This window comes from Oncorhynchus kisutch, unplaced genomic scaffold, assembly GCF_002021735.2.
Source record: "Oncorhynchus kisutch isolate 150728-3 unplaced genomic scaffold, Okis_V2 Okis07a-Okis12b_hom, whole genome shotgun sequence".
Classification (NCBI taxonomy): domain Eukaryota; kingdom Metazoa; phylum Chordata; class Actinopteri; order Salmoniformes; family Salmonidae; genus Oncorhynchus; species Oncorhynchus kisutch.
The window spans coordinates 15,244,364-15,259,833 of record NW_022261984.1 but is presented as its reverse complement, the minus strand read 5'-3'; the positions used below and the strand labels follow the sequence as shown (position 1 = coordinate 15,259,833).

At 50.8% G+C, this 15,470-nt stretch overlaps 2 protein-coding genes across 2 annotated transcripts in view; one reads left to right on the top strand and one right to left on the bottom strand.

Annotated features, from left to right (window-relative positions):
* Positions 1-13,921, bottom strand: part of LOC116360196 (sister chromatid cohesion protein PDS5 homolog B) — a gene marked incomplete at its 3' end in the record, with an annotated part of 30,675 nt that extends 16,754 nt beyond the window's left edge. Inside the window, 2 exon segments of the mRNA XM_031815065.1 lie at positions 12,935-13,088; positions 13,677-13,921. Coding sequence (XP_031670925.1) covers positions 12,935-13,048 — 114 coding nt within the window.
* A 1,034-nt stretch (positions 13,922-14,955) lies between these two features.
* Positions 14,956-15,470, top strand: part of LOC109888300 (NEDD4-binding protein 2) — a 35,866-nt gene continuing 35,351 nt past the window's right edge. Inside the window, exon 1 of the mRNA XM_031814611.1 lies at positions 14,956-15,400. Within this exon, the coding sequence (XP_031670471.1) occupies positions 15,100-15,400 (301 nt within the window). The 5' untranslated portion in view covers positions 14,956-15,099. The remainder of the gene's footprint in view (positions 15,401-15,470) is intronic.

The following is a 15,470-nucleotide window of genomic DNA, read 5'->3' as shown; positions in this document are numbered from 1 at the left end:
TAGTAGTGCACTATATAGGGAATAGGGCTCTGGTCACTAGTAGTTCACTAGATAGGGAATAGGGCTCTGGTCTATAGTAGTTCACTATATAGGGAATAGGGCTCTGGTCTATAGTAATACCACTATATAGGGAATAGGGCTCTGGTCTATAGTAATACCACTATATAGGGAATAGGGCTCTGGTCTATAGTAGTGTACTATATAGGGAATAGGGTCTATAGTAGTACCACTATATAGGGAATAGGGCTCTGGTCTATAGTAGTACCACTATATAGGGAATAGGGTCTATAGTAGTACCACTATATAGGGAATAGGGTCTATAGTAATACCACTATATAGGGAATAGGGCTCTGGTCTATAGTAATACCACTATATAGGGAATAGGGCTCTGGTCTATAGTAGTTCACTATATAGGGAATAGGGCTCTGGTCTATAGTAATACCACTATATAGGGAATAGGGCTCTGGTCTATAGTAGTTCACTATATAGGGAATAGGGCTCTGGTCTATAGTAATACCACTATATAGGGAATAGGGCTCTGGTCTATAGTAATACCACTATATAGGGAATAGGGCTCTGGTCTATAGTAGTGTACTATATAGGGAATAGGGTCTATAGTAGTACCACTATATAGGGAATAGGGCTCTGGTCTATAGTAGTACCACTATATAGGGAATAGGGTCTATAGTAGTACCACTATATAGGGAATAGGGTCTATAGTAATACCACTATATAGGGAATAGGGTCTATAGTAATACCACTATATAGGGAATAGGGTCTATAGTAATACCACTATATAGGGAATAGGGCTCTGGTCTATAGTAGTACCACTATATAGGGAATAGGGCCCTGGTCTATAGTAGTACCACTATATAGGCAATAGGGCTCTGGTCTATAGTATTACCACTATATAGGGAATAGGGGTCTGGTCTATAGTAGTACCACTATATAGGGAATAGGGCTCTGGTTTATAGTAGTGCACTATATAGGGAATAGGGCTCTGGTCACTAGTAGTTCACTAGATAGGGAATAGGGCTCTGGTCTATAGTAGTTCACTATATAGGGAATAGGGCTCTGGTCACTAGTAGTTCACTATATAGGGAATAGGGCTCTGGTCACTAGTAGTTCACTATATAGGGAATAGGGCTCTGGTCACTAGTAGTTCACTATATAGGGAATAGGGCTCTGGTCACTAGTAGTTCACTATATAGGGAATAGGGCTCTGGTCACTAGTAGTTCACTATATAGGGAATAGGGCTCTGGTCTATAGTAGTGCACTATTAGGGAATAGGGCTCTGGTCACTAGTAGTTCACTATTAGGGAATAGGGCTCTGGTCTATAGTAGTGCACTATATAGGGAATAGGGCTCTGGTCTATAGTAGTACCACTATATAGGGAATAGGGCTCTGGTCTACAGTAGTGTACTATATAGGGAATAGGGCTCTGGTCTATAGTAGTACCACTATATAGGGAATAGGGCTCTGGTCTATAGTAGTGCACTATATAGGGAATAGGGCTCTGGTCTATAGTAGTACCACTATATAGGGAATAGGGCTCTGGTCTATAGTAGTACCACTATATAGGGAATAGGGTGCTATTTGACCTAGACCCAGGAAGAAGCGGCTGCAGCTGTGCGTGTGTGCAGTTCCTGGTTCACAGTCCGGTTGCCATAGTGACAGGAAGGGGCTTGAACATTGTAGATGACCTAACACTGGCATCTCTCGTCATGGACGGCTGTTCTCGTGCTCTATGTATCTATTCTTCTACAAAACAGGATATTATCTATTTTCATTTAACGAGGCAATTAAAGAACAAATTCTTACCAAAAGGACTCCTTGTGGAAATGGGGATTAAGCATTTCAAATACAATATAAATATAGGACTAAACACATCACGGCAAGAGACATCACAACATTACATAGAGACCGAAGACGACAACATAGCAAGGCAGCAACACGGTAGCAACACATCACGGCAAGAGACATCACAACATTACATAGAGACCGAAGACGACAACATAGCAAGGCAGCAACACGGTAGCAACACATCACGGCAAGAGACATCACAACATTACATAGAGAGAGACCGAAGACGACAACATAGCAAGGCAGCAACACGGTAGCAACACATCACGGCAAGAGACATCACAACATTACATAGAGAGAGACCGAAGACGACAACATAGCAAGGCAGCAACACAACATGACATCAACACGGTAGCAACACATCACGGCAAGAGACATCACAACATTACATAGAGAGAGACCGAAGACGACAACATAGCAAGGCAGCAACACGGTAGCAACACAACACGGCAAGAGACATCACAACATTACATAGAGAGAGACCGAAGACGACAACATAGCAAGGCAGCAACACGGTAGCAACACATCACGGCAAGAGACATCACAACATTACATAGAGAGAGACGGAAGACGACAACATAGCAAGGCAGCAACACGGTAGCAACACATCACGGCAAGAGACATCACAACATTACATAGAGAGAGACGGAAGACGACAACATAGCAAGGCAGCAACACGGTAGCAACACATCACGGCAAGAGACATCACAACATTACATAGAGAGAGACGGAAGACGACAACATAGCAAGGCAGCAACACGGTAGCAACACATCACGGCAAGAGACATCACAACATTACATAGAGAGAGACCGAAGACGACAACATAGCAAGGCAGCAACACGGTAGCAACACATCACGGCAAGAGACATCACAACATTACATAGAGAGAGACGGAAGACGACAACATAGCAAGGCAGCAACACGGTAGCAACACATCACGGCAAGAGACATCACAACATTACATAGAGAGAGACGGAAGACGACAACATAGCAAGGCAGCAACACAACATGACAGCAACACGGTAGCAACACATCACGGCAAGAGACATCACAACATTACATAGAGAGAGACCGAAGACGACAACATAGCAAGGCAGCAACACGGTAGCAACACATCACGGCAAGAGACATCACAACATTACATAGAGAGAGACGGAAGACGACAACATAGCAAGGCAGCAACACGGTAGCAACACATCACGGCAAGAGACATCACAACATTACATAGAGAGAGACGGAAGACGACAACATAGCAAGGCAGCAACACGGTAGCAACACATCACGGCAAGAGACATCACAACATTACATAGAGAGAGACGGAAGACGACAACATAGCAAGGCAGCAACACGGTAGCAACACATCACGGCAAGAGACATCACAACATTACATAGAGAGAGACCGAAGACGACAACATAGCAAGGCAGCAACACGGTAGCAACACATCACGGCAAGAGACATCACAACATTACATAGAGAGAGACCGAAGACGACAACATAGCAAGGCAGCAACACGGTAGCAACACATCACGGCAAGAGACATCACAACATTACATAGAGAGAGACGGAAGACGACAACATAGCAAGGCAGCAACACGGTAGCAACACATCACGGCAAGAGACATCACAACATTACATAGAGAGAGACGGAAGACGACAACATAGCAAGGCAGCAACACGGTAGCAACACATCACGGCAAGAGACATCACAACATTACATAGAGAGAGACGGAAGACGACAACATAGCAAGGCAGCAACACGGTAGCAACACATCACGGCAAGAGACATCACAACATTACATAGAGAGAGACCGAAGACGACAACATAGCAAGGCAGCAACACGGTAGCAACACAACACGGTAGCAACACAACACGGCAAGAGACATCACAACATTACATAGAGAGAGACGGAAGACGACAACATAGCAAGGCAGCAACACGGTAGCAACACATCACGGCAAGAGACATCACAACATTACATAGAGAGAGACGGAAGACGACAACATAGCAAGGCAGCAACACGGTAGCAACACATCACGGCAAGAGACATCACAACATTACATAGAGAGAGACGGAAGACGACAACATAGCAAGGCAGCAACACGGTAGCAACACATCACGGCAAGAGACATCACAACATTACATAGAGAGAGACGGAAGACGACAACATAGCAAGGCAGCAACACAACATGACATCAACACGGTAGCAACACAACACGGCAAGAGACATCACAACATTACATAGAGAGAGACGGAAGACGACAACATAGCAAGGCAGCAACACGGTAGCAACACATCACGGCAAGAGACATCACAACATTACATAGAGAGAGACGGAAGACGACAACATAGCAAGGCAGCAACACAACATGACATCAACACGGTAGCAACACAACACGGCAAGAGACATCACAACATTACATAGAGAGAGACGGAAGACGACAACATAGCAAGGCAGCAACACGGTAGCAACACATCACGGCAAGAGACATCACAACATTACATAGAGAGAGACGGAAGACGACAACATAGCAAGGCAGCAACACAACATGACATCAACACGGTAGCAACACAACACGGCAAGAGACATCACAACATTACATAGAGAGAGACGGAAGACGACAACATAGCAAGGCAGCAACACGGTAGCAACACATCACGGCAAGAGACATCACAACATTACATAGAGAGAGACCGAAGACGACAACATAGCAAGGCAGCAACACGGTAGCAACACATCACGGCAAGAGACATCACAACATTACATAGAGAGAGACCGAAGACGACAACATAGCAAGGCAGCAACACGGTAGCAACACATCACGGCAAGAGACATCACAACATTACATAGAGAGAGACCGAAGACGACAACATAGCAAGGCAGCAACACGGTAGCAACACATCACGGCAAGAGACATCACAACATTACATAGAGAGAGACGGAAGACGACAACATAGCAAGGCAGCAACACAACATGACATCAACACGGTAGCAACACATCACGGCAAGAGACATCACAACATTACATAGAGAGAGACGGAAGACGACAACATAGCAAGGCAGCAACACAACATGACATCAACACGGTAGCAACACATCACGGCAAGAGACATCACAACATTACATAGAGAGAGACGGAAGACGACAACATAGCAAGGCAGCAACACGGTAGCAACACATCACGGCAAGAGACATCACAACATTACATAGAGAGAGACGGAAGACGACAACATAGCAAGGCAGCAACACGGTAGCAACACATCACGGCAAGAGACATCACAACATTACATAGAGAGAGACGGAAGACGACAACATAGCAAGGCAGCAACACAACATGACATCAACACGGTAGCAACACATCACGGCAAGAGACATCACAACATTACATAGAGAGAGACGGAAGACGACAACATAGCAAGGCAGCAACACGGTAGCAACACAACATGACATCAACACGGTAGCAACACATCACGGCAAGAGACATCACAACATTACATAGAGAGAGACCGAAGACGACAACATAGCAAGGCAGCAACACGGTAGCAACACATCACGGCAAGAGACATCACAACATTACATAGAGAGAGACCGAAGACGACAACATAGCAAGGCAGCAACACGGTAGCAACACATCACGGCAAGAGACATCACAACATTACATAGAGAGAGACCGAAGACGACAACATAGCAAGGCAGCAACACAACATGACATCAACACGGTAGCAACACATCACGGCAAGAGACATCACAACATTACATAGAGAGAGACGGAAGACGACAACATAGCAAGGCAGCAACACGGTAGCAACACAACATGACATCAACACGGTAGCAACACATCACGGCAAGAGACATCACAACATTACATAGAGAGAGACCGAAGACGACAACATAGCAAGGCAGCAACACGGTAGCAACACATCACGGCAAGAGACATCACAACATTACATAGAGAGAGACCGAAGACGACAACATAGCAAGGCAGCAACACGGTAGCAACACATCACGGCAAGAGACATCACAACATTACATAGAGAGAGACCGAAGACGACAACATAGCAAGGCAGCAACACGGTAGCAACACATCACGGCAAGAGACATCACAACATTACATAGAGAGAGACCGAAGACGACAACATAGCAAGGCAGCAACACGGTAGCAACACAACATGACATCAACACGGTAGCATCACATGACACAAACATGGTAGCAACACAACATGATAACATGGTAGCAACAACACGGTAGCAACACAACACGGCAAGAGACATCACAACATTACATAGAGAGAGACCGAAGACGACAACATAGCAAGGCAGCAACACGGTAGCAACACATCACGGCAAGAGACATCACAACATTACATAGAGAGAGACCGAAGACGACAACATAGCAAGGCAGCAACACGGTAGCAACACAACACGGCAAGAGACATCACAACATTACATAGAGAGAGACCGAAGACGACAACATAGCAAGGCAGCAACACGGTAGCAACACATCACGGTAGCAACACATCACGGCAAGAGACATCACAACATTACATAGAGAGAGACCGAAGACGACAACATAGCAAGGCAACAACACGGTAGCAACACATCACGGCAAGAGACATCACAACATTACATAGAGAGAGACGGAAGACGACAACATAGCAAGGCAACAACACGGTAGCAACACATCACGGCAAGAGACATCACAACATTACATAGAGAGAGACCGAAGACGACAACATAGCAAGGCAACAACACGGTAGCAACACATCACGGCAAGAGACATCACAACATTACATAGAGAGAGACCGAAGACGACAACATAGCAAGGCAGCAACACGGTAGCAACACAACATGACATCAACACGGTAGCATCACATGACACAAACATGGTAGCAACACAACATGACATCAACACGGTAGCATCACATGACACAAACATGGTAGCAACACAACATGACAACATGGTAGCAACACAACACGGTAGCAACACAACATGGTAGCAACACAACGTGGTAGCAACACAACATGGTAGCAACACAGCATGGCAACATCAACACGGTCGCAACACAGCATGGTAGCAACACAGCATGACAACAACATGGTAGCAACACAGCATGACAACATGGTAGAAACACAGCATGACAACATGACAACATGGTAGCAACACAACATGACAATAACATGGTAGCAACACAGCATGACAACAACATGGTAGCAACGCAACATGACAACATGGTAGCAACACAGCATGACAACAACATGGTAGCAACACAGCATGACAACAACATGGTAGCAACACAACATGACAACAACATGGTAGCAACACAACATGACAACATGGTAGCAACACAACATGACAACAACACAACATGACAACATGGTAGCAACACAACATGGTAGCAACACATGACAACATCAACAAGGTAGCAACACAACATGGTAGCAACACAGCATGACAACAACATGGTAGCAACACAACATGACAACAACATGGTAGCAACACATGACAACATCAACAAGGTAGCAACACATGACAACATCAACAAGGTAGCAACACAACATGGTAGCAACACAACACAGGGTACAAACATTATTGGGCCCAGACAACAGCACAAAGGGCAAAGAAGGTAGAGACGACAATACATCACACAAAGCAGCTACAACTGTCACTAAGACTGTCCAAACGGCTCCCATGCACAGACACAGCTCGTTTAAACATCTGGGTAAGGGAGTTACTATAGTTTATCTCAGTGCTTGACTTGGACTGAAATAGGTTCTGTTTATGTTTAGGTACTGGCCCAGTTCTGTTTATGTTTAGGTACTGGCCCAGTTCTGTTTAGGTACTGGCCCAGTTCTGTTTAGGTACTGGCCCAGTTCTGTTTAGGTACTGGCCCAGTTCTGTTTAGGTACTGGCCCAGTTCTGTTTAGGTACTGGCCCAGTTCTGTTTAGGTACTGGCCCAGTTCTGTTTAGGTACTGGCCCAGTTCTGTTTACTTTGGAGCTCATTTTCTATATGAGTAACAGGAACTCAAGCAGTAGAACATGTGCCGGTTCTCAGTTCCGATGAGCTCCTGCCCAAGTCAGGGTAGAAGCATTTTTAAACTGTCTGTTGGCCCTCTGCGTGCCTGTCTGTCAGTCTGTCTGTTGGCCCTCTGCGTGCCTGTCTGTCAGTCTGTCTGTTGGCCCTCTGCGTGCCTGTCTGTCAGTCTGTCTGTTGGCCCTCTGCGTGCCTGTCTGTCAGTCTGTCTGTTGGCCCTCTGCGTGCCTGTCTGTCAGTCTGTCTGTTGGCCCTCTGCGTGCCTGCCTGCCTGTCTGGCCCTCTGCGTGCCTGCCTGTCTGGCCCTCTGCGTGCCTGCCTGTCTGGCCCTCTGCGTGCCTGCCTGCCTGTCTGGCCCTCTGCGTGCCTGCCTGCCTGTCTGGCCCTCTGCGTGCCTGCCTGCCTGTCTGGCCCTCTGCGTGCCTGCCTGTCTGTCTGGCCCTCTGCGTGCCTGCCTGTCTGTCTGGCCCTCTGCGTGCCTGCCTGTCTGTCTGGCCCTCTGCGTGCCTGCCTGTCTGTCTGGCCCTCTGCGTGCCTGCCTGTCTGTCAGGCCCTCTGCGTGCCTGCCTGTCTGTCAGGCCCTCTGCGTGCCTGCCTGTCTGTCAGGCCCTCTGCGTGCCTGCCTGTCTGTCAGGCCCTCTGCGTGCCTGCCTGTCTGTCAGGCCCTCTGCGTGCCTGCCTGTCTGTCAGGCCCTCTGCGTGCCTGCCTGTCTGTCAGGCCCTCTGCGTGCCTGCCTGTCTGTCAGGCCCTCTGCGTGCCTGCCTGTCTGTCAGGCCCTCTGCGTGCCTGCCTGTCTGTCAGGCCCTCTGCGTGCCTGCCTGTCTGTCAGGCCCTCTGCGTGCCTGCCTGTCTGTCGGCCCTCTGCGTGCCTGCCTGTCTGTCGGCCCTCTGCGTGCCTGCCTGTCTGCCCTCTGCGTGCCTGCCTGTCTGTCTGTCGGCCCTCTGCGTGCCTGCCTGTCTGTCTGTCGGCCCTCTGCGTGCCTGCCTGTCTGTCTGTCGGCCCTCTGCCTGCCTGCCTGTCTGTCTGTCGGCCCTCTGCCTGCCTGTCTGTCTGTCTGTCGGCCCTCTGCCTGCCTGCCTGTCTGTCGGCCCTCTGCCTGCCTGTCTGTCTGTTGGCCCTCTGCCTGCCTGCCTGTCTGTCTGTCGGCCCTCTGCCTGCCTGTCTGTCTGTTGGCCCTCTGCCTGCCTGTCTGTTGGCCCTCTGCCTGCCTGTCTGTTGGCCCTCTGCCTGCCTGTCTGTCGGCCCTCTGCCTGCCTGTCTGTCGGCCCTCTGCCTGCCTGTCTGTTGGCCCTCTGCCTGCCTGTCTGTTGGCCCTCTGCCTGCCTGTCTGTCGGCCCTCTGCCTGCCTGTCTGTTGGCCCTCTGCCTGCCTGTCTGTCTGTCGGCCCTCTGCCTGCCTGTCTGTTGGCCCTCTGCCTGCCTGTCTGTCTGTTGGCCCTCTGCCTGCCTGTCTGTTGGCCCTCTGCCTGCCTGTCTGTCGGCCCTCTGCCTGCCTGTCTGTTGGCCCTCTGCCTGCCTGTCTGTTGGCCCTCTGCCTGTCTGTCTGTTGGCCCTCTGCCTGCCTGTCTGTCGGCCCTCTGCCTGCCTGTCTGTTGGCCCTCTGCCTGCCTGTCTGTCTGTCGGCCCTCTGCCTGCCTGTCTGTCGGCCCTCTGCCTGCCTGCCTGTCTGTCGGCCCTCTGCCTGCCTGTCTGTCGGCCCTCTGCCTGCCTGTCTGTCGGCCCTCTGCCTGCCTGTCTGTCGGCCCTCTGCCTGCCTGTCTGTCGGCCCTCTGCCTGCCTGCCTGCCTGTCTGTCGGCCCTCTGCCTGCCTGTCTGTCGGCCCTCTGCCTGCCTGTCTGTCTGTTGGCCCTCTGCCTGTCTGTCTGTCTGTTGGCCCTCTGCCTGTCTGTCTGTCTGTCGGCCCTCTGCCTGCCTGCCTGTCTGTCGGCCCTCTGCCTGCCTGCCTGTCTGTCGGCCCTCTGTCTGTCTGTCTGTCTGTTGGCCCTCTGCCTGCCTGTCTGTCTGTCGGCCCTCTGCCTGCCTGTCTGTCTGTCGGCCCTCTGCCTGCCTGCCTGTCTGTTGGCCCTCTGCCTGTCTGTCTGTCGGCCCTCTGCCTGCCTGTCTGTCCTCTGCCTGCCTGTCTGCCCTCTGCCTGCCTGTCTGTTTGCCCTCTGCCTGTCTGTCTGCCCTCTGCCTGCCTGTCTGCCCTCTGCCTGCCTGTCTGTCGGCCCTCTGCCTGCCTGTCTGTCGGCCCTCTGCCTGCCTGTCTGTCGGCCCTCTGCCTGCCTGTCTGTCGGCCCTCTGCCTGCCTGTCTGTCGGCCCTCTGCCTGCCTGTCTGTCTGTTGGCCCTCTGCCTGCCTGTCTGTCGGCCCTCTGCCTGCCTGTCTGTCGGCCCTCTGCCTGCCTGTCTGTCTGTTGGCCCTCTGCCTGCCTGTCTGTCGGCCCTCTGCCTGCCTGTCTGTCTGTTGGCCCTCTGCCTGCCTGTCTGTCGGCCCTCTGCCTGCCTGTCTGTCGGCCCTCTGCCTGCCTGTCTGTCGGCCCTCTGCCTGTCTGTCTGTCGGCCCTCTGCCTGCCTGTCTGTCTGTCTGTCTGTCGGCCCTCTGCCTGTCTGTCTGTCGGCCCTCTGCCTGCCTGTCTGTCTGTCTGTTGGCCCTCTGCCTGTCTGTCTGTCGGCCCTCTGCCTGCCTGCCTGTCTGTTGGCCCTCTGCCTGCCTGCCTGTCTGTTGGCCCTCTGCCTGTCTGTCTGTCGGCCCTCTGTCTGCCTGCCTGTCTGTCTGTCGGCCCTCTGCCTGCCTGTCTGTCGGCCCTCTGCCTGCCTGTCTGTCGGCCCTCTGCCTGCCTGTCTGTCTGTCGGCCCTCTGCCTGCCTGCCTGTCTGTCGGCCCTCTGCCTGCCTGCCTGTCTGTCGGCCCTCTGCCTGCCTGTCTGTCGGCCCTCTGCCTGCCTGTCTGTCGGCCCTCTGCCTGCCTGTCTGTTGGCCCTCTGCCTGCCTGTCTGTTGGCCCTCTGCCTGCCTGTCTGTCTGTCGGCCCTCTGCCTGCCTGTCTGTCTGTCGGCCCTCTGCCTGCCTGTCTGTCGGCCCTCTGCCTGCCTGTCTGTCTGTCGGCCCTCTGCCTGCCTGCCTGTCTGTTGGCCCTCTGCCTGTCTGTCTGTCGGCCCTCTGCCTGTCTGTCTGTTGGCCCTCTGCCTGCCTGTCTGTCTGTCGGCCCTCTGCCTGCCTGTCTGTCTGTTGGCCCTCTGCCTGTCTGTCTGTCGGCCCTCTGCCTGCCTGTCTGTTGGCCCTCTGCCTGCCTGCCTGTTGGCCCTCTGCCTGCCTGTCTGTTGGCCCTCTGCCTGTCTGTTGGCCCTCTGCCTGCCTGTTGGCCCTCTGCCTGCCTGTCTGTTGGCCCTCTGCCTGCCTGTCTGTCGGCCCTCTGCCTGCCTGTCTGTCGGCCCTCTGCCTGCCTGTCTGTCTGTCTGTCTGTCGGCCCTCTGCCTGTCTGTCTGTTGGCCCTCTGCCTGCCTGTCTGTCGGCCCTCTGCCTGCCTGTCTGTTGGCCCTCTGCCTGTCTGTCTGTCGGCCCTCTGCCTGCCTGCCTGTCTGTTGGCCCTCTGCCTGCCTGCCTGTCTGTTGGCCCTCTGCCTGTCTGTCTGTCGGCCCTCTGTCTGCCTGCCTGTCTGTCTGTCGGCCCTCTGCCTGCCTGTCTGTCGGCCCTCTGCCTGCCTGCCTGTCTGTTGGCCCTCTGCCTGTCTGTCTGTCGGCCCTCTGTCTGCCTGCCTGTCTGTCTGTCGGCCCTCTGCCTGCCTGTCTGTCGGCCCTCTGCCTGCCTGTCTGTCGGCCCTCTGCCTGCCTGCCTGCCTGTTGGCCCTCTGCCTGTCTGTCTGTCGGCCCTCTGCCTGCCTGTCTGTTGGCCCTCTGCCTGCCTGTCTGTTGGCCCTCTGCCTGCCTGTCTGTCTGTCGGCCCTCTGCCTGCCTGTCTGTCTGTCTGCCCTCTGCCTGCCTGTCTGTCGGCCCTCTGCCTGCCTGTCTGTCTGTCGGCCCTCTGCCTGCCTGCCTGTCTGTTGGCCCTCTGCCTGTCTGTCTGTCGGCCCTCTGCCTGTCTGTCTGTTGGCCCTCTGCCTGCCTGTCTGTCTGTCGGCCCTCTGCCTGCCTGTCTGTCTGTCGGCCCTCTGCCTGTCTGTCTGTCGGCCCTCTGCCTGTCTGTCTGTCGGCCCTCTGCCTGCCTGTCTGTCTGTCGGCCCTCTGCCTGTCTGTCTGTCGGCCCTCTGCCTGTCTGTCTGTCGGCCCTCTGCCTGTCTGTCTGTCGGCCCTCTGCCTGTCTGTCTGTCTGGCCCTCTGCCTGCCTGTCTGTCGGCCCTCTGCCTGTCTGTCTGTCTGTCGGCCCTCTGCCTGTCTGTCTGTCGGCCCTCTGTCTGTCTGTCTGTCAGCCCTCTGCCTGCCTGCCTGTCTGTCTGTCGGCCCTCTGCCTGCCTGTCTGTCTGCCTGCCTGTCTGTCTGTCGGCCCTCTGCCTGTCTGTCCTCCGCAGAACAAAAAGCAGCAGCAGCATCACAGAGAGGTTTCCATAGAGGTGGTCGGTCCCCCCACCCTTCTATTCATGACATCATCCCGCAGGTACACAAGGCAGACCTCCTACTAGTGCATGACGTCATACACAACGACGTCATAAAGAACGCCGACGTCGCGGTGTTCTAGATCTATGACCGTGGTCCGGTACCATGACAACGTCACTTTTTACACCTCTGGCTTCCCAGCAGAGTAGCAACGTTATTGGGAGAAAAACAACAAATCCTCTGACCATAGATAGCTACCGTCTCTGAAAAAGCTATGTTTGTTTTTTCCTCCATCTCAGCCTCTCTCTCTCTCCCTGCCTATACTAGTGAACGACTTAACTCGGCTGTAGCAGGTGTCTTTCATGTTTAGAGAGTTTGGGCGTTATTGGTAATCGGCCAGTGTGCTGGACATTGATGTAGTGAGTCGGAAGAGATAAGCTACAGTATGTTTACAGTGAGAAACCCCCCAAGGAACACATCCTAGCTCAGTCAGTCTTGAGGGGGGGTTGGTTTTAACCGACTAACCTTCAGCCGTTTCACCACCTCATCGTTGCTTATCTTCTCCGTGATTTCCTTCACTCCAGGCGGGTAGGTGATCTTACTGTCCCCCGCCGGTTTCTGCTGCTGCGGGAACTCCATGCTTGTCGTCGTTTTAATCCACACAGTCCTCTACTGGCCTCTATAGGCCAGAAGACAAAACACAAATCAACACAACCATTCTACCGCACTTCTCAAAAAACATCGTTTTTAAACACTGTTTTGTGCTTCTGATGATTATTTATGCGATAGACTGCGAGGGGAATAGGCACGCGTCAGTCGACTAGGGGGAGATGTCTCCCTGAATGAAGTTGTTTTTTTTGTATAATAATAAATACAAAATCCTGGCTGTGCTAGTTAGCATGTTAGCTAACCAGCGCGATATCCGCTCTGCAATCGCATGTTCTTACATCAAGATTAACGTTAAATGTTTTGTAGCCACCAGTTTGGTTTGCGTTTTCAAATACAATATATATATATACCATTACACCTGTGTGTATGTTGAACGAGTCCGACAAATCAAATTAATATCTATTAAAAATAAACATACTACTATTGCAGGATGAGTTGCGATGCTAGCTAGCTAGCTATGGTAGTTGGTTCACAAGACCCGCACTGTGTATGCTAAGCTAAGCTAACCAGCTAGCATTTTTAGCTATTTTAGAAATGTTAGCGTTGTTAGCATTGTTAGCATCGTTAGCATTGTTAGCCTAGGCCTCAAACTACTCACAGAGAACACCATCACATTTGCACATCACTGTTGTTACCAAAAGAGACAGAAATTAAAATCACGAATAATAGTTATTCTCAAGACCTCTTTCTGCGAACGACTTCCTGTCATGTTTAGCGTTTAGAAGTAAAAAAACAACTTTATTTGTCCAGGAAAATAAAGATAAATCAACTTCGTTATGTTTGTTTCAACTTCAAGCTCTCTCTGTCTCTGTCTCTCTCTTCACATCGTTTCCTTACAGTGGCGCTTACTTCTCTTGGTTGTAAAAAATGCAATCGTCGCCCTCCCTCTCCAACATCACAATTATCACAAGAAAGCATTTTGTATACATACAACTATGAGCCACAAATATCTGCAAACAGTAGCCGCGGTCCACCAAAAATAAACCCAACATGTAATTCCTGTATCATATTTACCTCACCAATGAGCGGTTTTAATTCATGAGGTTGTGTGTGTGTTTTTAGTTTCGGCACAAAGCTCCGTGTCTCCAGTCTCAGCAGCCAGTCTCAGCAGTTTGAATGTCCCCTCTGTGGACGCTGGGTGGACGGCGCCGTCCTCGGTCTGACCGGGGTACTGCAACACACCTCATCAAGCGGGACTCGGGGAAAAAAACTAACTCCAACTTCCCCCTTCTTCTTTTTAGATGCAGGAACATAAAAACCGGACAAGAGATGCTGATCCCAGGTCAGTATTTAGAAGTTCCCTGAATGGATAGGGGTTGAAGTTGTGGGGGGAGGGAAGGGGAAAACTGATTCTAGGTTTGTGCATGGCCGGAATATAATTTATGAGGTTTGGAAGGAGTTTTCAACACTGTACCAAATTAATTAGAATAGCAGACAAGGCACTGATATTATGCCAGTGTACCAAAGTTGCAGATATTAATAAATGTAAAAGAGAAGGATTTAACACCATTGTAAATACAACCCATATTTGTGCTTATTTATTTTCCCTTTTGTATATAAACCATTTGTACATTGTTACAATAATATGACACGTGTAATGTCTTTATTCTTTTTGAAACTTCTGTGAGTGTGATGTTTATTGTTAATTTCTATTGTTTATTTCACTTTTGTATATTATCTACCTCACTTACTTTTGGCAATGTTTAACATATGTTTCCCATGCCAATAAAGGCCCTTGAATTGAAATGGATTTAAATGAACAACAACGTAACGACAACATCTATTTGGGAACTACAAAAGTTGATTTGGCAGGATTTCAGCGTGGTCATATTTCTCTCTCTCTCTCTCCAGTATCTATCAGGGTGAACTGTAGTTGACCAACCCAGCCGCTTGGTGCGCTGCTGTTGTTTCAGCCCAGCTTCCTCAAACCAGCTTCTTCCATTGTTTTTAACATGGCCACAACACCACGCTGGTGAGAAACTTCCCTAAGACAACTGTTTTTAAACATTAGCACACCGAGAATGCCAAGGAAAAAGAAAAATGGTCATAGCCCGGCAAGAGTACGCGGGTTGTCAAACGACAACAACAACTACTACCGAATACCGGGAACGAGTGACGGCGCTCCGCTGTCGAGAAGTGAATTCAACACCGGGACTAACTCTCACGACTACGGTAGTACTAATATGCTCGTTTCGACAAACTCAGGAGGCATCTCGGCTACTTCTCAGGACAAGGACGAGATCGTGAGGACCATGAAGGAGATGTTTTGCCACCTGGATCCGGAAGTTCTTTACATTGTGTTGGCCGAGTGTGACTTCAAAGGTAAATGACTCTTGACTGACAATATGGCAAGTTGAACGTAGCTAGTTGTGACAAAGCTTTTAGTTATCTT